Source organism: Ochlerotatus camptorhynchus, unplaced genomic scaffold (genome assembly GCF_037179485.1).
Source record: "Ochlerotatus camptorhynchus isolate MF236.1 unplaced genomic scaffold, CSIRO-AGI_Acam_v1.1 ptg000141l, whole genome shotgun sequence".
Taxonomy (NCBI): domain Eukaryota; kingdom Metazoa; phylum Arthropoda; class Insecta; order Diptera; family Culicidae; genus Ochlerotatus; species Ochlerotatus camptorhynchus.
Genome location: NW_027040631.1, coordinates 2,908,811 through 2,934,317, shown reverse-complemented (window position 1 = coordinate 2,934,317; position 25,507 = coordinate 2,908,811). Strand labels below are relative to the sequence as shown.

The 25,507-nt window shown below is 42.4% G+C and overlaps 1 protein-coding gene across 3 annotated transcripts in view; it reads left to right on the top strand.

The window, feature by feature from the left end:
- Positions 1–25,507, top strand: part of zfh2 (Zn finger homeodomain 2) — a 70,033-nt gene that overhangs the window by 28,118 nt on the left and 16,408 nt on the right. For 2 of the 3 annotated variants that reach the window (XM_065221299.1, XM_065221300.1), the window contains exons 2-4: positions 8,310–8,760; positions 8,828–11,921; positions 11,997–12,182. In XM_065221299.1, coding sequence (XP_065077371.1) covers positions 8,569–8,760; positions 8,828–11,921; positions 11,997–12,182 — 3,472 coding nt within the window. In that variant the 5' untranslated portion in view covers positions 8,310–8,568. The remainder of the gene's footprint in view (positions 1–8,309; positions 8,761–8,827; positions 11,922–11,996; positions 12,183–25,507) is intronic. The other variant, XM_065221301.1, reaches the window with a different exon arrangement.

Sequence of the window (25,507 nt, the reverse complement as noted above, 5' to 3'; positions counted from 1 at the left end):
TGCTCGGTGACGAAGAATTGATCAAAGTCATGGAAGCGGACGCGGAAGTGATCAAGGTGGAGCGGATCAAAGCCTGGAACAGACAGAAGGAGTTGATGGATACACCCAATCTCAAGGTCACATTCAAGGGTACAACAGTTCCGGATGCCGTTAAAATCTACGGTTGCTGCTTTCGGTGCGAGCTGTACGTTTTTCCTGTCAGACAGTGTGAAAAATGCTGGAGATTCGGCCATGGAACAAAATTTTGCACATACAGAAGAGCAAAATGCAAAATCTGCGGAGGGGAGAACTGTACGAACGGCTGCATCGGGATCACGAAGTGTGTAAATTGCCAGAGGGAACACCGGGCAAACTCCAAGGACTGCCCCGAGAGAAAAAGGAGACAACGCATCCTTCAAGTGATGAGGAAGAATAACAAGACATATACGGAGGCGGAACAACTCTACCCCAAACTGACCAACCGGTTCAACATACTGGATGAGGAAGAGTTTCCTGGTCTAGAGGATATTCCTACCCCATGCGGACCGCGAACCTTCCCACCTAGACTCAGGCGAAGCAGATCGTCCGGTTCGGTGCAAAGGACGGAAGCCCCACCCAGGAGTACCACTCATTTCGAGACACAACCAAACACGCAGTGCAGATGCGTTGAGAATACACTGAAAGCCACTGACCTAGAGAGGTTCCTTCATAAACTCCGGCAAGACCTCATATCAGAGATTAGAGCCAGACACTGGTTGAAACCTCTGATGGAACTCCAGTCGAAAATCATCCAGAATGTTCAAGCAGTTAAATCAGACCTAGACAAGGATCGTATCATTATCGAAATAGGAAACGACATCAGGGATCTGATCGAAGCAAATAGCCACCAGCCTACATACGAAACCAGAATCACCACCGCTTGCAACAGTGGAGTGTAAGCAGATCAACATCCTGCAGCATAATGTGCAAAGCATAAGATCCATGGACACCCGGGAGGAATTAAGTCAGTTCCTACACGAAAAGGACATCCATATAGCACTGCTGCAGGAGATTTGGCTGAAAAAAGACGAAAACTTCACACTAAAGAAATACACCTTAGAGTCGAAAAGGAGAAACCAAGGGTATGGAGGAGTAGGAATTCTGGTCCATGAGGACCTCGAATACGAAGCCGTCGATATGGAGGGATACCTTCCGGTGGAGGTAGTAGGAATCAAGATTTCTAGAGGATTCGACCCCATAACTCTGGTCTCAGTGTACGTGCCTCCAGATCGAAGAATGGAAAAAGAAGTAAAGGGAAAAATGAAGAAGCTCTTCGACACGTTAGACAACATGACAGGAGAGATTCTAATCGGAGGCGATTGGAATGCCCATCATAGGATCTGGGACCCACAATCTGCGGAATGCGCCAAGGGCAAGTTCCTCAATAGCTGGATCGAGGGCTCACAATATATCCTTCTGAACGACGGAAGCCCAACGTGCCTAACCACTCACGACAGAAGCAGCACTGCTGTGGACATTTCATTGGCTACTCCGGGGCTAGCTAGCAGAGCCAGATGGTCGGTAGAAGAGCACGAGTTTGGAAGTATACACCTTTCAATCGTAATAGAAGTAGGAGGCACCATCCCTGTCGTGAAGGGTAAAGTAAAAAGAGTTAACACGAGGAAGGTAGTGGAGAGTTTGAACGCCATGCAACCGCAGTTCTTCTACGATCCGACGGAAATGCAAGATATTTTCGAAGAATGTATAGAAGAAGCAACGTACGAGGTCAAGAATAAAAAAGCGAACTACCTCAAGAAATGGTGGACAGAGGAAATCAACAAAGCATATCTAGACAAAAGAGTATGCTTAAGGGAATATAACCGGCACAAAAATCTAGGTAACTACAAGAGACTGCAGATAGCTCGAGCCACAGTGAAGAGAATGATACGGAAAGCCAAAAGGGGCTACTGCAAGGAAATGACGGAAGCTATCGATGAGACAACCCCTAGCAGGCAGTTGTGGAACATCGTAAGAGGTTTGGACAGTGCTCTGAACGCTCCGTCAAAGAAGAGGAATGAAATCAACATGGAGGAAGGAAAAAAGTTCGCAAGCTACTACTTCGACAACAAATACGAATTCGTCCCGAAAATTAGCACAACAACCAAAGCAGAACTCACGGGCTACGAGATGGTTTTGACAGGCGAGGAAATCCTGACTAACCTAGCAAAGAAGAAGAACCACTCTACCCCTGGGGAAGACGAGATGTCCTATGCCATTCTCAAAGCTCTAAAGCCTGTAATGCAGCTCAAAGTAGCGGAGATGATTAGCAAAGTATTCGTCCTTGAGGAAATTCCAGAGAAATGGAGAATCACTAAAATTAAACCAATACGGAAGCAGAACGGAAATCCTGCAGAACCATCGGGTTGGAGGCCAATTGCCCTGATGAACGTCAACCTCAAGCTGCTAAACGCAGCAGTCAAGGATAGAATCGTTGAAATAATCGACCTAGAAGACCTGTTACCGCCCCTCTCGTTCGGTTTTAGGAAACACTGCTCAGCAACAACGTGCGTTAACTACGTGGTAAACCGGATGAAGGAGACTACGGCGAAAAAAAGATTGGAATGGCCATCTTCCTCGACCTTTCCCAAGCTTTCGACTCGGTTAACCTACAAACTCTACTGAAAACACTGGCCAGGCAAAACATCCCAGACAAAATAATTTCCTGGCTTCATGAATACCTGCACCGAAGAATCCTGAAAGTCCAGACCAGCGAGGGGACAGTGGAAGTGGTGGTCAGCGAGGGACTCCCCCAAGGATGCCCACTTTCCCCAATACTCTTCAACCTGTACACCGCGGCGTTGCATAATATTCATGAGGAAGAAGGGGAGTTAGTCCAATTTGCGGACGATTTCGCTCTACTCATCACAGGAGATGACCTGGATTCAGTCGAAGGAAAAGGCAGGAGGTTAATAGAGAAAGTAAACAACGGACTACAGAGTATCAACCTGAAATTAAACATCAGCAAGTGCGCGGCGATAGTCTTCTCGAGGAAAGACATATCGGGAGTCAGGCTGATACTGGGTCAGGAAAAAATCGAAATAAACAACACACACAAATACTTAGGCTTTGTACTGGATAGGACATTATCATTCAGGCAGAACATCACGTACGTCAGGCAAAGAGGAGAGAAGAAACTGGGCATCATGAAAATGCTCGGAAGAAGAAAAAGCAACGCAGATCCCGAAACCTTAGTCAAGGTAGGAAACGCAGCCATAAGAAGCAGAATGGAGTATGGAGCGCAAATTTTTGGTGCGGCAGCACCAACAAACATCCAGAAAATCCAGACACTGCAGAATGCCTATCTTAGGTCGGCGATGAGATACCTAAAGTCAACCCCGATTCACGTCATACATGCGGAAACAGGTCAACTGCCCACCAAGGATCGCATTGAGTGGCTCACGTTAAGGGAGGTAATACGGAGCAGCTTCCACAACAACCAACTCCATCGTTTTATTGAGGAAACCTACAATCTAGAACAAGGAAATGGTTCCTTTTTAACTAACGTTGCAGCAAAACACATAGACGTAGTGGCCCAAATACACCCACGAGACAGTTCCATACTCAAAATCAACAAAAGAGAATATTTAGACCTGGACTTGAGAAGAAGAATACGCACTAAACTGGTAGAAGAACAAAAAGCAAAAAAAGAATACAGCCAAGCAGTCTGGATCAAGTACTTTGCCGAGGTCAAGGACCGATACAAGGAGTTCAACCAAATCTACACGGATGGGTCGAAAACAGCAGCCGGGACCGGAACGGCAGTATACGACAGTACAGATGGATCGATACTCAAGGACAAAATAAATGAAAACTTCTCCATCACCAATGCGGAATTACTAGCGATCAGCAAAGCCATAGAGCTGATCATAGACAGAAACTACACCAAAGCTATCATCTTCACGGACTCAAAAGGAGCATGTCAAACACTGTTGAACAGAAGCGAAAGCAAGGAAAACTTCCTAGCCGGGAAAATCGTCGGAATGTTGAAAGCGCATAGCAACATAAATATCGTCATCCAATGGATCCCAAGTCACCAAGGTATACCTGGGAACGAAATAGCTGATCAGGAAGCGGTCGGTGTCACCCACGGCAGACAAACAGAGTTTATGGCTCTAGCTCTCGCGGACGCTACCTCTCTAGCTAAGAAGGAAATATGGAACGCCTGGAAGCAGACGTACCAAGAGATCTCGGAAGAAAGGGGAGTGTTCCACCGAACATTCATGGCAACTCCAGGAAACAAGATATGGTGCCAGAAATTGGCAATATCAAACGAAGAGAAAACAGTACTCAATCGCATCAGGTCGGGTCACTCACTGACGAAGGATCGCCTACACCAGTGGGGACTGGAACTCGACGAGCTGTGTGATTACTGTGAGGAAAAGGAGGACATCACACACATTCTATATGTATGCCCAAAGTACAACAATGTACGAGTCGAATTCCCAGCACTGGAGTACTTCAAACCACTAACAACCATACTCGAAGAAAATGCGGAAACAGAACTTAAGCAAATAGTTCAATTCGTTAAGCAGATAAAAATCAGAATATAGAACAAGACCACTGGGAAAGAAAAACCAACTACTAAACGAAACCAGAATCAGCGGCGGCGAGATGGGCCGACGTCGGCCTCAGCCTGTCATCAATGACAACGTCAAATAAAAAAAAAAAAAAAAAAGTACAGTCATTAAGCTATACAAATTGTCAAAAGATTTCATGGCGGTGTGATCTCGTGCTTTAACGCATAGTGATTAAATGTTGTTACGATGTCGTTTACAAACTTTTATTTGTAACCAAGCCGGGTAGAACAATATTCACGTTCGGACGGCGTCGTATGACAATATCACGGACTCTTGGAGCTGCTCCGATTTGGCTACCGATCGACACACTCGTCTAGGAAACGGATCAGACGATAAAAAGAACAGGATCGTTCCTTTGTTCTCGAGTATCGCTAATTCATTTGGGTATGGATACTAGAGTGATGCAAAATTTGAAATTTTCGCTCCACAATACTTAAACGATTCGAAATCGGATCCTGACTAACCTCTCAAAATTTGAACCCATTTGGTGAGAAACTGAGATAGCACAAACCATTTGAAGTTTGTATGGGAATTATTATGGTAAAACCAAGATTTTTGTTCATTTCTATCTAATAATTCATCATATCGGTCTGCTTCAAAAATTTTCAATTATTCTTGTAGGAAATTTTCCCAGCTACAACTTTGCTCATGACCACATTTTGATTAAATGCAAGGATCGAAAGTTATCAATGGTTCAATGCGCTGATGTCTTATGATCATGCTCAATCAACTGCTCAGCAGGCAACATTGGTGTTTCTGGGGCGTTGAATAGTACACACAAATCATGGCTACTATGTCACACTGCAAAATACAGTGTTGCCTACAGAGCAGCTGCTTGATCATGTCATAAGTTTACCAATCTCTTAAATAATTAATAACTTTTTCCTGTCTCGTTTTACTTAGAAACAATCTTCAGCAAAGTTGTAGCTTTCTATAAGAATGTATATCGAACTGTTTCGCAGCTCAAAATGGAAAAAGACTAGAAACAAAAAGTTAAGATTTCCCATAGTAATTTACATGTAAACTTCAAATGGCTTGTGCGAAATCGGTTTCTAACCAAATGTGTTGTAACTTTAAGAGGCTAATCAGTACCCGATTTAAAACAGTGCTTAATGTGGAGCGAAAAAGTCAAATTTTGCATCAGTCTAATGGATACTCAATTTGCTAGATTCTATTATGTTATAGAATATCACCTTGTTCTTTTACAGAATTTTTACATAATTTTGAACTAGACCGGTACGACATGCCAGATTCATGAAATCGGATCAGCCGATTTCAGTTGTTGAAAACGGATTTCATCGAACATAATTCCTAATCTTGTTTGGCAACTCACTAGATAAGAAGCCTTGAATCTGATCGATCCCCCTTGCTCGCTGCGCACATCTTCGTCTTTTTCCAGTCAGGTCGCTACCAAGAACCATTTTCATTGGGTTGTTATCCGACATTGTTACGATGTATCCAGCCCATTGTAGTCGCCCGATTTTCGCAGTCGATCTCATAACTTACAAGCCTGCTGTAATGCTACTTAATGATTAAATTATTTTCTACAGTGATTCAACGATTTCCGAGCTAAATCTAATCTTTTCAAAATTGGTTTAAAATTTAAAGAAGTAAGACCAAATCAAAAACAATCCAGGAAATTCCTAATTGAGGTTACATTTTTCAAAGAAGATTCAAAACTGAGTCTGAACTTTTTTGAAGTTCTTCATAAGTCATAAGTCATGAACATTTTTCTAACTGAGTCTAAACTTTTCTGTTATGTTATTCAATCCTTTTTTTTGCATTTTCTGGAGTCAGGCCACATTAGCTAATTTAATCTCTTTCCTAAATTAATCCAACGATTCCTGCATTGATTAAACTATTTCCGAACTGAATCCAAACTTGTCAGAGCAGGTTTGACATTTTCCTAAGTGAGCCCCAGATTTGTATTAACTGGTTTGCCATTTGGCAAGGACACAGTCTTGTTTAGGTCATTTACCTTTCGTAAAAGTGTAGAAAATTTTCCGAAGTGAACCGACACTTTTTTTGATCTTAAATTTTACAAACGGAGTCCAAACTTTTCTGAAGTGGTTCATAACTAGTGCAAACTTTTCTGTTGAGTTATTGAATTATATTTAATGTTAGTCTGATGTGATTTAAGGCTGAATTAAAATCGATTAAACAACACTCGTTAAGCATCAAATTGTAACATTTCACTATAATCTCAAATGGTCTTGCGTTGTTAATATCCCTGCACTTTTTAAAACATTTGTTTGATGAGAAAATTTCATCCTAGGCTAATATTGGACCCATTTCTCCTATATATTGTAATGAAAGACAAAAAATCGTTTCCTAACTTCAGGGTAGCTGCCATAAATTTGCTATAAAAAATGTTTGTTGGAATTATGAAACCATCAGATGGTATAATCACAGACAAACAGACATAACACTCGCAAGTTGTTCATCGAACAAGCATTTAATGGACAATTTAAAAGTATACTAGTTGGTAGTACCACCACCTGTGGTGCGCATAGTCAATTCCCTTGCGTTTGACGTTTACACACTTCTGCCATCTGTTCAGCGTAGTGCCCACCACAGTGTACTCAACATATGGCGGTAATGTTTTAGCGACAATATTTTACAGTGAGAAATATTGAATGTGTTATGTCTGTTTGTTTGTGGTATAATGGTGTTTGAACTTGTAAGTTACAAGAAGAGGTGGTAAATTATGTGTTTGGCATTGGACCTAGTTGGAGATGCTTAACGTAAAATATCTGACTTAAAGTGGTCATTTTATACGATAGATGAGGAGATGAAAGTATAGAGTTGATAGTTCCGTTAGAGTACGGCAGTGTCAAAATTGTGTATAGAGAGTAGAAAGCGAGCAGAAGTAAATTTTGAGGAAGGCACGAATCCGGTTGATCATTCTCTTTTGCCAGTGGTGGCGGGGGGAGATACCCCTCACCATCCCTCTCCAACAATGGAGTTTGGTAAAGGAGATGATCAACCCTATTCGTGCCTTCCTCAAAATTGACCTTTACTCGCTTTCTACTCTCTATTTACAATTTTCACACTGCCGTACTGTAACGGAACTATCAACTCTATACTTTCATCTCCTCATCTATCGTATAAAATGACCACTTTAAGGCAGATATTTAACGTTAAGCATCTCCAACGACGAAAATCGTTAACTTCGTGCATGAAGTCATACAAACATGATTTGTTAAATTATATAAAACCTGTCAATTCATCATTCAGAGAGTCACAATTCACGATTTTGTGATCGATGAATATTCACTCTTCATAAATTTGCAACTCTTTGAAAAAGAAATTGATGTGTCAAACATTTACATACTTTTCAAGCTCTTCTTGTAACTTTCATGTGCAAAATACCATCTTAACATCTAATGATCTCACAAATCATAAATTAAAAATTATAGCAAATGAACAGTAGTAACCATACCTGAATTATACCACTTATACCAATTATACATTCCACTGCTATCAAATAACAAGAATTCTTTCAACCCGTGGCTTTGATCCCGCAATACCACAAAGGCTGCAAATGGTTTTGCTGGGATCCAACCGAAAGTCACGCCGTCGAGAAAATCGACGCACCTGTAACAAGTTTTGGCTGCATACTACAAAGGTGATTCCCCCGCGGTGCTCCGGAACCACAATCCTAATTTTCTTCTTCGTTGTGCCACCTTTCTGCTTCGATCTTCGCTCCCACAGATATCCCGTTCGATGAAACAAACACACCTAGCTATAATGAAATTACGAGAAAAAATACATTTTAAGATTTAAACTTTAGAAAAAGTTTTACAAAATCATAAACCTCGCATTATTTATAAATTAATTTTAACTATAATTAAATTTTAAAAACAAAATTATTATATATTAAATTAATTAAACAAAACAAACAATTGTAAACTAACTCGCAAAAACACAAACATTAAAAAAAAAATCAAACACATAAATACACACACACACAATGGCTTCTCGAAAGAACGCAAAATTCTCCACCAAAATCCAGTTCTATCTGAAACACAGGGAATCGCGGATACTGAAGCTATGCAACGACACAATCAGCCCGGTACCGAACGATTCGCTCACACGAGCCATCTTCAAGCTGCTGTCGAAGCCGGTGGACAACAGGCGGATCATTCAGCTTCTTGCCGACAAGGTATGACCGGGATTCACTGGGACTTGGGAGGGTTTTGCCTTAAGACTACATTACGTTCCGTTCACAGAAACGCTCCTCCACCAAATCGACTGCCTCGCACAGCACCGTGAAGACGCCCCAGATGACGGCGACGACAGCGACACCAACGACAGGATCCACAGTCACAGCAGCACTCACAGCGGCCATCGCAGCAACGACGGCTACCTCGTCCGCTGCCACCACACCTGCCACTGCCCTGTCGCTGTCGCTGCCCGACTATCAGAAAGATGTGGAACGGTTTCGTGGACGCATCATCTGCCAGGACAACACGTGCATCATCGATCCGGCGGCCTCTCCTAAGAACGACAACAATTCGAATCCTCGCACTCATTCCTTTCGAATTGTCTCGTTCAGCAAGGAGACCTCCGGACCCAGCAAATCAGACAGTTCCTCGTCGCCACTTGGCGGTAGCGACGGTGGGCGAGATTCGGTCGGCGAAGAGCAGGCCCAGAATCTCAGCTCATCGACGCCGTCTGCCGCATCGACACAAGTTAGCCTCAAGGCAATTCTGATGTGCTTCAGCTGCAAACTCAGCTTCGGCACGTGCCGATCGTTCATCGCCCACGCCAAAATGGAACACAGTCTCACACTGAACGACTACGAGCGGATGCTGCTGGAGAAGAACTACAGCAGCGCCATCATCCAGACCAACACGGAGAGGCAGTTTTACTTCTTGGTTCCTTTCGAAGAGAAATCTTCAGCCAATAGCAACAACAACAACAACAACAGCATTAACAGTAGCACTAGCATTAAGTCGACGTTGATGGATAGTGAGGAGAGACTGAGAAGTGGGAGCGCTATCAGCAGCAACGGCGGAAGTCAACAATCGTCACCACAGCAACAGCAACAACAGCAGTCACAACAACAACAAGCGGTGCAATTGCAACAGCAGCAGCAGCAACAACAACAACAACAGCCGCCGCCGCCGCAGCACACGCCGATACAAACGCCGGACAAAAGCCCCGGTTCCATCAGTTTCGAAGGTGGCTTCCCGAAACTCACCCCCAGCAATATGTTCTACGACACGGACACCAAGCTGCAGGCGAGTTGGAAGCTAGCCGCCGAAAAGTACAGCAACGCCATGAACGAAAGCGTAGCGGTGGCAGCAGCCGCCGCAGCCGCGGCCGCGGTACAAGAAGAAAAGAACGCAGCCAGCGGGAAACTGTTGACGGATTTCCTAGCCCAGCAAAAGATGCTGTCGGCTGCGGAGAATCTGTACAGCAAGCAGAACAAGTTCCTGGAGTTGATGAGTACGAATCCACTGGCTGCGGCGGCAGCCAAAGCCGCAGCCACCGGACCGAGCGTTGATGGAACTAGCGATTTTCACCTGGCCAAAAAGTACAATGCAATGGATCTTTACAAACAGTTGATGGCTGCAAACAACTTCCGACCGGATGGGCTGGAAGCGCTCAAAGAAGAACTGAAACCGGAACATCAGATAAGCGTTAAGAAACTGGAGACTGATCCGGGGGCTGCGTTCCGCAGTAATTCCTTTGCGCCAAATATTTCCACGAGGAATTCCTGCAAAACGCTCAAATGTCCCCAGTGTAACTGGCACTACAAGTATCAGGAAACGCTGGAGATTCACATGCGGGAAAAACACCCGGACGGGGAAACAGCCTGCAGTTACTGCCTGGCCGGTCAGCAGCATCCCCGTCTGGCTAGGGGTGAATCCTACACCTGCGGCTACAAACCGTACCGTTGCGACATTTGTAACTATTCCACCACCACGAAGGGTAACCTGTCTATTCACATGCAAAGCGACAAGCATCTGAATAACATGCAAGATCTGAACGGTATGATGAACAAAGGTAATCAGAACTTCCTAAATCTTGCAACCCTTCAGACGAACGAGAAGGTTAACACGTCTCGCAACCAATACATGCCAGCCACCTCGCCGTTGTCCCTGTCCACAAAGCTCACCCCGCAGCAGGTCGTCAAAGAAACGCAGCACAGCAACTACGAACCCAACCGACCCAAGTCCTTCTTCAAGTGTGACATCTGCAACTACGATACCAATATAGCTAGGAATCTCAGAATTCACATGACTAGCGAGAAACATATCAGCAATCTGAATTCTCTGCAGTCTAGCTACAGTCAGCTGAAGAACCTCCAGACGATATCATCGCCGGATGGAATCGACTACCTGAGCGCCCTGAACCTGAATGCCCTCAAGGAGGACAACCCTTTGAATCGCGTTGAAGACTACACCAACAACTCCCTCAAATCGTTGTCCATCCCGTCGTCCCCGTTTGCTCCCATCGATCCCACCCCCGTCAGCACCGCCAACAGTACCCCCACTCCGGAATGCCTCTTCCTCAACAACCCCTCGCCCTTCTCCGGTGGCAGTGAGACCGAACGCAGCGCCATGGACTTCCAACAACAGCTAGACGAAGACAAGAACCCGCTCCACTTCGAACCTCCGATCAGAATCACACTGGACCCATCGACTTACTACACCTGTCTGATCTGCTCGGACTTCGACACCAACAATCTGGAAGAGCTGAAGAAGCACGTGATCAAGGATCGCCTAACCTCAAACATCGCAATGGATAGTATAGTGATCGCAGCGGTCAGCTGCGAATGTCTCCTGTGCGGCTTCCGTTCGCCGACGGCGGACAAACACGATCTCGAACGCCACCTCAAAACGGAAGCCCACCTGAAGCGACTTGATCTGATGATTCATCTGCTCGAGGGACGGGACAAGGCCATCGGTAAGCTGAAACAATTCTGCGGACCGGAGCTGTTCAAGAAACTCTCGCTAATCTTCCCACTGCCGGAGGAATCGAAATTTCCGTACGAAGAAATGCCAAGCATTGGTGAAATTTCGCGTTCTCCCCTGTCGCTACTGCTGGAACCGAAGACGGAACTGATCGAGCGGGAGTTCAACGGCGACTGCGAGGGAAGCCAACCACATCCGGACAACGTGCAGATCAAGTGCAACTGCTGCAACTATTATACGACCTCGCTGGAGAAGATCGGCATCCACAGCCTGTCGGAGAAGCACATTTTCCGGCGGATCTGTTTCGACTACCTGCTGCTCATCTCCAGCGAGAAGAACGCTTCCGGCGGTGGCGGTTCGCTCAGTCCGTTGAACCTGCAGCAGAGCATGAAAGGTGAAGGTAGGCCATTGGATTACGGGATCGTTGTGAGGAATTCTAATCTGGTGATTTGTTTTTCTTGTTTTCTTTTTGCAGATGGTCGTCCGGGAAGTGCTGTGGCCATGTTGCTCCGTGGCGGGCAGCTGATGCTGACCTGCGTGCCGTGCGGTTACAAGACCGATCACATCTACTACATGATTCACCATCTGAAGAAGTCGTGCAAGGTGGAGCAGAACATCAACCTGCTCGGGCTGCGCAACATCTTCAAGTTGACCCCGAAGGGTGAGTAGTACCGGAAGTTGCATAGTGATGGGGATTTTTTTGTAATCGCTGCTGAAAATGTGATGCTCAAAATTCGGAAGGGTGCCAGGTTTCTTTACTTAAGTCAAACTGGTTGGAAGGTACCATTCGTCTCCATGGGGTGACATTTTCCACTAACAAGTGGCGTTAAAACTAGGTGGTTGTTACTAGTCACGCGAAAATGGGACTGTTAATTCTATGCACCAAAACGTCAAATTTTATAAAATTAGAACGTCAAAATCTAAGGCATGTTGGATTCGGGGGGCTGGACAGCTGTAATTTTCGGTGCAAACGATTTAAATATTTGTATTATTTGACAAATCAAATCTCAGCTAACCATGACTTTTATTAGTAATCATCCCCTAGGTAAAAGTGTCAAGATCACAGGGTATAAAAATGAAACTACAATGTGTAAATATATTTGAAAATTTGTATGATTTTGTTAATCAAAATTAATTTCAAAGGTCTGAGGCTTCGACAACTATCGAAATCTTGAACTGTAATTAATGATTAGGAATGAACAGGGAATCATTCCTTTATCAGTTTGTGCTGACACACAGCAAAAAATTCTGAATTATAATTGTGATGTAAACATTCATTCACGTAAACTTGTATTCCATTTCACACAAACGAGCAACTTCTAAGCAATGTTGTTTTCAAATATGGGCATAAACATTTCATGATGTTTCTGAACTTTACACGATTTATAATGTAAGCTTAGATGAGATGTGACGCTCCGTTTATGTGCATCATATTGAACAGAAATTTACACTACTTTTTCGAACTGTGTAGTTTACGAGGGTAAACTTTTATTCGCGGGAAATCGGTCATCGTTTACTAAAGCAGTTGCGGTCTAATCTCAAATCAATCCGGATAAATTATGTTTTACCAGCAATAAAAACATCACTAGAAAACTCCCACCTTATTGCTGACAGCATGCTTCAAACTGCCAGCAATAGCTCTGGCCTCTGGTCCGTGCGCATTTTACCCACGATTGCGAGCGTGCACCACCCAAACCAGCTAGCTATGCTCTCGCTACCACCACCCATCGCATTTATTAGGCCCACAGTTCAAATCATGTATTCATGCTTTCAATTGAATGCTTCTCGTTCTGCTTCGTCTTCCTCTTCTTCTTCTTCTTCTTTCTCCGCACCTTTATCTTCGGCCCTACTTCCAGCCGTCATTCTCATCAACCAGCATTAGCACCCATCGCTCCTTCTCTATCTATCGCCCGTCCATCCTCCTATGCCCATCATCCATGCACTCATATCCATTCATACAAAAAAAAATATCGCGCATTCATACCATATTTTCGGAAAGCAAGAAAACGCAAAGCAGAAGAAGCGCTCTCCCAATATCCCATCTCGAGACGGCTAATACATAGGTGTAACAGTCGGAAGAAGTGTTAGTTTGTTTACTTAAATGAACCATGCCCATTTTTTTATGGCATGTTTGCTATACGAAATGCGCCTCGTGTTTATTGGCGAATTTCACATCAAAGATTGATTAATTGAGTAGGAAATCAGTTTGGCACGGCATTTGTGACCAGCATACACCTTCCGGTAGTATGAAACAGGTCAAAAACTGTTCAAATCCGCAGATAAAATTTTTGTTTTGAATTTCTGTATAGCAAAATAGTGAACTTTTCGTGAACATTAACGGCAAAGAACTCACCAACACTGGGAGACTGTGAGTTCCTGCCCACCTGTTCATTTTCCATCGTGATCCCATCTCCCATCTTCCCTGTTGTGGCAACGGAGCGAACAGAGACAGACAAGCAGACCGCGCACATACCAGTCCTTTTGTTTACTTTTGTAGCTAAACTCAAACGGACTTGTTGGATTGCTTCGATTTGTACCTACCTCGCATTTTATTAAGTTTAGTTTAACTTCCAACTCAGTTACCAGCAGCTACGCGTCTTATAAAGGTGTTTTATGGTTCGAAACAGGAATTTCTAATCTGCGCGGCTGTCAACCGATTAATAAACTTTGCAAGGATTATTTCATGACCAGACTGGATTATGATGCGCTAAGTAAGTTTTTGAAAGCCAACAAAGTTCTGCCTGTAGTTTGTGAAGTTTTTAGGGAAAGTCAGCAATCGAAGATGAGCACCCGCATTCAATCTAAAATGCGTTCATTAATCAGCCACATCCGATTCGATATATTACATTATGATGAATGCAGATACATATCATACGAAAAAAAAAAGAAAATGGAGAACGTTCAGTTAACACCCTGCCCGAGTGTGACGGATGGATGAGTCATTGACGAGAAATTGAATTGGAAACCTTAATCGAATTTCGACTTCGATATGAAAATAATAAAATAAAAAAAAAGTGTGTGATTAATTTTCGAACCGGTTTCCTGTCGGTTAACCGTAACTCGATTGCATGGCTCAGCGTGCGGGCGAGAGCAAAAGCGCGAGTGAAAATCACGTGTGGAGCCTGGCCGCCGTCGTCGGTGGCGCCAAGTTCAAAAGTGGGGAGTTTGCGCCGTTCTTTTGTTTTTGTTTGGGTTCGCTTTTGTTTTAGCGATTCGTCCGCGATTGCGTCGTACTGCCGCCGCCGACGCCACAGCCGCCTTCTCGGGTTGGCTATGATGAGCTTGGGTGCGAAAAGCGCAGATGGTGTGAAGTGTGGTGACACTTTTTTTTTGGGGGGGGGGGAATGCATAATGCATGGTTTTACAACTGCGTAGGGATGGTGATGGAAATTTGCGCCCGAAAAGAGGGAACAAATATTAATTATTTGAACCAGTTCAGACAGCTTAAACATATACAACGAAAGGAAGAACAGAAAAATGCGATTGGGTTCTTGAATAATTTATAAACATTTTAAAATTGGTGTTTTTTTTTAGGTATTCAATGAATTTTGTCAAAATCATAAAAAGTATGGGACACACTCGGTAACATATTAAAAGTACGCTATGAATATCAACATATTTTGATTAATACATATACAGGGTGTCGACTCGAAGTCGAAAAATAATTTCACTGACTTTCTAGTCGGTTTTCAGAAAAATTCCAGTCCACGAAATTCTGTTATTTTAACCTAAGAATCTACAAAGTGATGTGCTTTATTATACCGTAGTGCAAATTATGGTTAGTTTAATATGAGCAGCAGTGTAAGCTTTCGAAAATATTAAAAATAGCATACTCATGGCATGCACAACAGAACTTGGTACTAATACAATTTTTACAGAACATATGACCGACTACCTACGAAGGATGTGAATAGGCCTAGGGTTATAAATACGTATTATAATATAATAATGAATAACTATTGCTCACAACTAGGCTCACTATTCATTACTAAGTAATAGTAGTTGGTTGGTTGGTCGCCTTTATTAAGGAGATTTTCAGCCAGACGCTGGTTCATCTCCGGGAAGTAATAATAGGAAACTTTAATCTATGTCACCAAGCTCTCAATTTGTGCTCATAATTACACAGCCAAATAAAAATCAACCCGTAGACGATCCTTCCTCTTTACATATAAATTATTGTAAAATAACAGCAGTGATTATTCTTGCCTTGACAACCGCACCTGATTTGGGCAAGGGAACGAACGACTGTCTCGCGTTGCTTTCCACTGAAATTTAGTTGGCTTTTGCTAATAAAGAGCAAATGGCTTCTGTCTTCTTGGATATTAAGGGGGCTTTTGATTCAGTATCGGTTGAAGTCCTTTCAGACAAACTCCACGCTTGTGGCCTTTCTCCATTAATTAATAACTTTTTGTACAATTTGCTGTCAGAGAAACATATGAGCTTTTCTCATGGAAACTCTACAGCTTCACGATTTAACTACATGGGTCTCCCCCAGGGCTCATGTTTAAGCCCCCTTCTGTATAATTTCTACGTCAGAGAAATTGACAATTGTCTAAGGGACAACTGCACGTTGAGACAACTTGCAGATGACGGAGTAGTGTCTATGACAGGACCCAGAGAGGCCGACCTGCAAGGACCCTTACAGGATACCTTAGACAATTTGTCTACTTGGGCTATCCAGCTAGGTATCGAATTCTCCACGGAGAAAACTGAGTTGGTCGTTTTTTCTAGGAAGCATAGCCCAGCACAACCAAAGCTTCAACTTTTGGGTAAACCGATCACTCATTCTATGTCTTTCAAATATCTCGGGGTCTGGTTCGATTCAAAATGCACCTGGAGATCCCACATTGAGTATCTGAAGCGGAAATACCAACAAAGGATCAATTTTCTCCGAACAATTACCGGAACGTGGTGGGGAGCCCATCCGCAAGATCTTCTAACGTTGTACCGGACAACGATTTTATCGGTTTTAGAGTACGGTAGTTTTTGCTTCCAGTCGGCGGCTAAAACGCACATCATCAAACTGGAACGGATCCAGTATCGCTGTCTTCGTATCGCGTTAGGATGCATGCACTCGACTCATACGATGAGTCTCGAAGTGTTAGCGGGCATGTTGCCACTCTCTGATCGGTTTTCGGAATTATCCCTCAGGCTCCTCACCCGTTGTGAAATTATGAACCCACTGGTGATTGCAAACTTTGAGAAGCTTCTTGAGCTAAACCCTCAAACTCGTTTTATGTCATTGTACTACGTGTACATAACACAGGATGTCAGCCCTTCGCAGCATAATCCCTATCGTGTTTGCTTCTCCGACTTCGACAGTTCTGTTCATTTTGATTTATCAATGACGCAAGAGATTCGCGGAATCCCAGAGCATCATCGTTCCATGATTGTTCCGTCAATTTACGCTGCAAAGTTTGGCCAAGTTGATTCCGCAAGATCGTTCTTCACAGATGGATCACTAATAGAGTCGTCCGCTGGTTTTGGTATTTTTAACGAATTTCATAGCGCCTCTCGAATGCTTCAAGCTCCTTGTTCCGTATATGTTGCTGAGCTGGCGGCAATACATTGTACGCTAGAAACGATCGCCTCACTTGCACCAGATCATTATTTTATTTTTACGGATAGTCTCAGTTCTGTCGAGGCTATTCGCTCCATGAGGCCGGTAAAGCACTCCTCGTATTTTCTCATGAAAATACGAGAGCTTCTAAGTGCTTTATCTTTAAGATCTTTTGTCATCACCTTTGCATGGGTCCCATCTCATTGCTCGATTCCGGGCAATGAGAAGGCGGACTCGCTTGCAAAGGTGGGCGCTATGGAAGGCGATATTTACGATCGACAAATCGCCTACGACGAATTTTTCTTCATTTATCGTCAACAGTCCCTCGCCAGCTGGCAAAATAAATGGAGTGAAGGGAGTTTGGGACGATGGTTATATTCAATCATCCCTAAGGTGTCGAAGTGTCCTTGGTTCAAGGGGTTGGATGTGGGTCGAGACTTCATTCGTATGATGTCTCGCCTCATGTCCAATCACTACTCGTTAAACGCTCACTTGTTCCGTGTTGGGCTGGGGGACAGTAATCTCTGTGAATGTGGACAAGGTTACCAGGACGCAGATCACATTATTTGGTCATGTGCTGAGCACCGTGGAGTCAGATCCGAGTTGTACGATTCCCTTCGGGCTCGAGGTAGACAACCTAATGTTCCAGTTCGGGATATTTTGGCTAGACGCGATCTGGAGTTTATGCAACTCATATATGTTTTCTTGAAGAATATTAACCATAGATTGTAAGTTTGATTAACCTTGTGTTTAGTTTGTGTTTTGTATGTGTGTGTGTATTTTTTTTGTAGATTTGTTTCTGTAATAATTGTATAATTACAGAGTTGATATAACGTCGATAGGATTAAGTATATGTTTTAGAAAAAGTGACATTTTTGAATCATAAATCATATTCCAAATCTCCTTTTCCCTCTCCCGATCCAAACAATTGTCATCCACTAACCTCGAGAAGACCGCGATTAATCGGCTCCAATCCTTTAATTTTAGATTTAAGACATTTATAATGTATAAAGAAAATGATAACTTGGCTCTGTAAAGTTTATTCGAATGAGCCTGTACAAATAAAATAATTAACAAAAAAAAAAAAAAAAAACCGCACCTGAGGATTCACTGCTCATGCATAAGTCAGTAAGTTTTTGTACGCTCTGGACCTCCATATGAAAACCGTAGACATGGAAAAATATTTTAAGTTTAAATTATCATCAACATTTTATTCTTTCAATGAGTTCACATTACAACGAGAAATTACAAGTTTAATATGTGTTTATGTTCGGATTACTTTTAAAAATGTTTATGATTTTAGCAGAATAATTTTCTCCTGCAAACTCTCGGCTTCTTTTTGAGCATCTTCCAATTACTTTCTTCGCTTATTCTCGAGATGTTTCACCTCTGCTTCTCTCTGGCGTTTCAACAATTTCTTCTTTCTTACGACGATCCTTGTCTTCCATGTAAAGCGAATGCGAATTTTGAACTCGCTGAATAAGTTCATTCGAAATTTGTAAGTTTTCCAACCCGCCTGCACACCATCGTAGATCCGACGTCACGCTACGATTGACTCTTCCCTCATGTTTTCAAAAAGACATTCTGCATTTACCGAAAAACCTCTTTCTGCATTGGCGTTGCCATGCGATAAGCAGCAGATCATTTTCACAACCAATCAATAACCTGTGCCAAAAAACGTCCAGTCGTTCCTTTTTGTCGATAGTTCGGAATTGCTTCACTGCCTTGTCTGCCACATATCCACTGATACGTCCACAATCCGTAAGTATAGTTAACATTTTTTCAAACCACTTTTAGCCAATTTTGAGGCCCCACTGATTACTGTCGGATCAAGACACGATGCGGCTTTCGTCATTGCGTATGTCAAAGGAGACTGATTCATCAGTTTTAAGACGAGTGCTTGCAACATTCCTTTGCATTCCACACGGAATTGCAGAATATGTTTGTCTTGAACGTTAGAAGAGTTTTTGATGGCTTTTTTTGTGTCAAAGCCTAAAACAATCTCCTTCAGTGGTAGATGATTCTTAGCATCATTTATATCGACCTTGGTCACCTGAAACAAACAACAGATTGTAGAACACCAAACAACGCCTTATGAAATATTATATAATTATAACTAATATATGTAAAGCCATAGTCGAACAAACCCAAAATGCCAAAAAATGTAACTTGTATGATTCGCCTAAATTTGGAACAGTAAACCAAATAACTATTTTATGCATACTACGCTTCTTCTTCTACCCATACGTGAGTGACTACCGACTGAGTTGGACGTGTGTGCTGTTTGCTGCTGCGTTCAGGCTGTTGCTGGTTCGAGGAAAGTGTTCGACGGAAGGCTGGTCCGATAATACGGATTAGGAGGCGGATTGGTGGAGTGATACGAAGATAAGGTGGCGGTTAACATCCGCAGGTGATGCGCTATAATTTGCGTGACGGTTTCAATCGGTGGCGGTGATAGAAGAAAGAAAAAGCGTGATTGAGACTGCTTTTGGCAGGATTGCTGCTGAAAGGGCGAAGAGTCTATGCGGGGAGGCCCAGTGTGCATATGTGTGCGAGGGGAGCGCAAGGGGAGTTGCGTTTAAGAGTGGAAATTGTGGATTCCACGCCGAACGGTAGCGATAATTTCGAGTGCGAGAAGGCAGGAAAGGGGAAGAAAAGAAGAAGCTGATAGTGCGGGGAAAATAAAAAGCCAAAAATATAGCGACAAACAGTAGTGTGTGAGTGAGCACCCTAAAAGAATACAGAGTAAAGCGGTGGTGAAATTCTGTGAGACGAAGAGAGTAGAAAGAGAAGCAAAAAGAAAACGGTGAAAGAGAGCGGCAGCGGTTTTAATGCAGCGACAACCGATAGTAGGAGAGTGAGTGCCACATAGGTGTTTCATCTTCTCGTAGTAGGGGTTAAAAGAGAAAAAGAAGGAGAAGAGCAGTGAAGTCCGACCGCAACGCGGTCCGCAAGAAAATAGTTTCCCTAGAAGCCCTTCAATTTAGTGAAGAGGAAGAAAGTGCTGAGTGGTTGCGATGAAGCGCGTTGGTGTCGGCCAAATGTTGTAAAGGATCGTGATCGGATTTACCGGGAAATACCGATTGGAGCTTATGGCCATTAAGGACAGGTAAGTAGTTGGTCCATCAAGGTAAGATAAATTAATAAACATATAAAGTATCCGTTCGATTTTGGCAACACGTTCTCAGTATATTTAAACTGCTTGTGCTCTGCAGTTATATTATTAAATTCTGTTTAATAATTTTCTTAGATTTTCAGTAAAATTGTGGAGCTTTAAACGTCACCTGCAGGCCTGTTCTGCGAGTAGTATGGCTCTCTGTCGCTAGTAGGGTGACGATGGTCGCCTCGTGTGAGGTGACTCTTCATTTGATTGCACGGAGAGTCACCCCACTAGTGCGTGACTTTTGTTGACTCATTGGTGGTGGAGATTCGCACGACTCGCGGAATAGGTCAGATGATAAGATTTGCATTTATTAATGATTTTGAAAAGCTAAGAAGGCAAAATTGTGTTGACAAAATCTAACGGGTAATGCCGATATAAATATATATATATATATATACACACATTAAATGCAAAGGGGAGGGATGGGACCACCAGGGCACCGGATTGAAGCGATTTGGATGGGGAGAGTGGAATTGCCAACTCCCTGTTATTAACATTTCGTGAATTGACGGCGGGCTCTTCTCCCCACTCATTGGGACGTTCCCTCGTATGATGGCTTGTTCTACATCGGGTTGTAGGATTTTATCATTGGAAGGCGATTCTCCTGATCCCGCGGATTGCGCGTAAGTGTATCTGCTTACGGGTCCGCCCCTCCGTTTTTGGCCCTTCTTACAATGGTAAATTGAATACAACCAGGTATCGTACTTGATCAAGTCATACTTGGAGGATGATCCACTGTCTAATGGCTGTGCCTTGCAGCAATGAGTGGTATCCTTTACATACATACACATACATACACTACGCTTCTTCTTCTACCTGGCTTTAAAACTCTTCAAACGAGCTTTCGTCTGCTCTCAACTTACTGTTCGTGAAGCACTTCCACAGTTATTAATTGAGAGTTTTCTATGTCAATACCAATGCATGACTTAGTATATTGTGTGGCAAGCACGATGATACGCTATACCAAGGGAAGTCGGGAAAATTCCCAACCCGAAAGATTCCTTCGACCGGATCGAGAATCTAACCCACCGCCTCCGGCTTGGTAATACCGTGCCTTTGCCAACTAGGCTATCTGAGGCCCCATGCCCTATCACTATTAAAGATAGTTGTTGCGATACAATTTAAATGTGTTGAGTTTGTTTGTTTACGTTCTACTTATAGATCCTTGAGAGTATTACAGCTTACCTGTGCAATATTGTTCAGATGATCAATATTGATAAACATTTGCATAATGCCTCTAACCATTTCAGACATCGCGTTATACAAAAAAGGCACCATAGGGTTGTCGGTCTGAAATTCGCATAGAAATGGCTCAACTTCGACAGCAACTGATTTGAAGAAAGCCAGCTTAGCCATCAGCAGCGAGTAATCCAAACAGTTTTTAACATCTTGGTATGAAGCCGACGTTGGTTCGATATTGTCTTTCTGGACGCCTTGAATAAATTTTCGTATTTGCGGAGTAATTTCGATTGCCCTCTGAACAACACCACTATTTTCCAACCATCGGTGGCCACAAAACTTTAACGGGAATATGGTAGATCCGGAATACATCGTGAAAAGCGCTCATCTAGCTGGTACATCTTTGAAGATATTGTAGATGCCACGCAAATATTTGACAACATCCCAACTGGTACTGCGAACTCCATCCTTGAATGCGTTATGCAAAATATGCAGCCCACAGCTTCCCAGATCTATCAGCTTCTCGCCATCTTTTTGTACGTCTAGCTTCAACTCACGCAAAAAGGCCCATCCATGGACACTTACAACAGCTTCAAAGGGATACAGCCAAGGGCTTCCATAAACGCAGTGAGTAGATCTGATGCCTGGGATCTTCCCAAAAACTTTGACGTCATATACTGAGTTGCCACCTCGTTTTTCGGATCATCCCAGAATCGGGCATTCAAATCCATTTGTTGTTTTATTTAGGGATTCGTCAAATCCTACAAAAAAAAAGCTGGAATTTGCAGTGTTTTTTCCAGCCCTGCTTTATAGTACGGAGCAATGCCAAACATAGCCATGTAACTAATTTTGTCACGTCCTAGCTGAACCTTAGCAGCGATTTGGCTGTCGAAAAACATTCTTTTCATAACAGTCATGTCTTTTTCGGCAGCCCGCAGTGACTTGTGGCTCATTATTGTCTCTAGACACCACAAGATCTCAGCTTTTGTGACATCATTTTTCATCGTGAACTTGTAAATGGTCCTCGACGAGGAAGCTGTTGCTGGAACATAAGGCTGAAGACCAGTAGCTGAATCCTCAACGATCTGAACGACGGATGGGTTTACTGCTCCAGGTGCCATCCCAGGTCTTCTTCCATCATTGGTTGAAATGCCGGGCTCCTGACTCTTTACGTGCATAAGGAACTTTGACAAATTACCTTGTCCTACTCGTTGGCTGTGTCGTTTTGATTTCGTATGACTTCTGAGCGACTGTATGCCCATATTGCTCAGAGAAAACTCGCAGGCACACACAGAGCAAAAAGCATATCCTGGTTTTCCATCGATCTGTTTCGGCCATGATTGGAATTCAGGATCTTTTAACCAAAGGCTTTGAAACACGGTCTTTTTTGTTCCCATTGAACTGCAAAATCTGAAGATTTGAAAACAAATATAAATAATGTGATGAATTTAAGAAAACGAGATATCAATATACCTTTCTAATCATCGGCAGCAAACACAAAAATCAGTTTCTATTCGAAGTAAATTGCAACGCGATGATCAACCACTGAACACTTAAATGTATGCGTTAATACTAAACACCGAACAAATTTAAAACCTGTTCCGAAAATTTAACAAAAATACCGTTGAAAACTTGGCTACAAAATAAAAGGAATCCAAAAATTTCACTTCCGTTTGCTTCAGCACGCAAGCACAGCTGTCAAATGGTAGCGAAATTCTACGAATTACAGGGGGATGCGAAGGACGATATTTTGCCTACGCATGATAGATTCAACATGGCGTCCAATATTTTTGTTTTGATTATTGAAATTATCAAAAAAAAAAAACAGCAGTACAACTGTTTATTGAGCTTCCAACTAATTAGTTCATTGTCCCTCAGTGCTCATTGCATAAAAAAAAAATTCGAAACCGATTGAAACTTTGAAAGTACCTAAATCAATGTGAGGTGGGCGCGTTATATAAGGTTATAATATAATCCAATATATTATATTGGATTTGACAACCACAGCTTACCAATGGCGAATTAGTAGACCAACTACACTTACAAAATCAGGGCGGCCAGATTATTTTCCTGAACAAAGCGAAAGATAACACAGCCAAATGAAACTACACAAAATATGTGTTTTAACACAAAATACTCAGTTAAGCTATTTTGGTTCGATTCAACTTCAATGTTAAATTGGCTAGATTAAATTTTATTTTTTTCCTGACCTGCACTAAAATTCCCTGACATTCCCTGACTTCCAGGTTTTTCCAGGTAGTTGACACCCTGATATAAGCGAGGGGGGCGACTCTATCTACGATGCAGAAAAGATTGTGTTTTGCTGTGGCTAGCTGCACGCACGCTGAGTAGATAGAAAGAAGATTGATGACGATTCTGAAGATTTCCTGCAAAAAGATGATGCGCGATGCAAGTAGATTAGCGAGAAATGAAAGAAGATTTTTCGAAGATTGATTCGCTAGTGTGAGATTTGTTGAGCATCTAGACTTGAGATTTAGATGTGTCACCCCCTCGGATATAAGGCAATCTTAGAATAAAGGGATATTCGGGGCAAATCTTACCAAGTGATAAAAGTAAAGATCAACACAACTTGGCACAAGAATAAATCTTTATCAGAGTGTCCATTCAAATCCCATTTTTCAATTTCCGTTTTTTTCCCGGTTATTAAAAAAAAACTCTGCCTTAAACAATACAAGGCGTTCAAAAATAACTCTTTAGAGATAATGATATAATTTTGTCAGCAGAATACGACTACTTTGCAGGGCTGGTAGCGGGTATTCTATACAATAGTAGTGGCTTTAGTGTCTAAAATAACGAAAAAAAAAGTAAATAAATAATGAGTTTAAAACAATAAAAAAAAAGTAAGAGGTTGCATCCAAGACACGACAGTAGATTTAACGTAGGATTACGGGCTCGGTATCAATATTCGGCGACTGTGTTAAGGAAACCACTTTTTCCCATCACGGAAACGCCTCGTTTTTGATCACCATTGCAACAGTTGGACATTTGTGTAATTTTCAATAGTGACCTATTGAAAATTGATAAAGTGTTTATTTTAGCAGATTCGTAGAAAAATTTCCAATCGATTGCCTTGTTTAGAATTAAATTCCACCGCTATTGACAGAGTTATAAGTGGTCAAAACCTGACCACTTTTCGTAACGCGGTCGAATTTGGTTTTTTTGAAATTGCACCCCCAATATGTTGCCAAAAGACGTAATTCTACGTCAAAATCATTAAAAGTGCCATTTATTGATCGGAAGGATGTGGAACCACGACGTTGCGATTATAAGACCTGTGCTTTCTCCATTGCTCTCTCCATGCTTCGGGATATGATTAGGCTAAAAGCAAACGAGAGCTCATTTCCTCGCATACTCAACTTCGTTTGCTTTTCTGCTGGAGAGAATCGAGGCAAGTGTGTGCGTCGTTCTACCATGTTATCCATAACAATCAAGGCAAATGCTTGCTTGTGTAGGTGAAAGCATATCCATAACACTGAATAAAAAAAGTTTAAAAATCATTGCATCGTCTGCAAGGTCAACTTCTAACATTCGCTGCGATGTTCATGAACAGAGAATGATAGGAAATGGAACTAACATTCCGAAAATTTCCAAATATTATCCCACGGCAAAGTTCGAGTGGTAGAAAACATCATTTTAAACTGCTCGAATATATCCATTTTGAGGTGAACTCCAAGGATTTCCAAACGGTAACTTTTAAATGGAAGTATTTAGATAAATTTCAGGGAAAACTCGCGAGAATTTTTAAGAATACTAAGAAAATTGTAGAGTGGATTCTAATAATTTCCTTGAGGGGATTCTAAAAGTGGTATACAGAGAATTTTGCTAGCTATTAGGTTCAGACAGTGGAATCAACGCCAAAATATATCTAAAGAAAACTTGGGATGATCTAAGGAAAATCTAAAAAAATCCAAAGATATCAAATGAAGAGTTATTTTCTAGAAATGTAGAGATGATCTACATAGATAATTCAGGGATTGGAAATTTTCTCAGGTTCCTTTCAAGAAATTTAGCATTCAAGATTGGGCAAATAGCTTTTAAAATTCTGAGACTTCGAACAATTGTT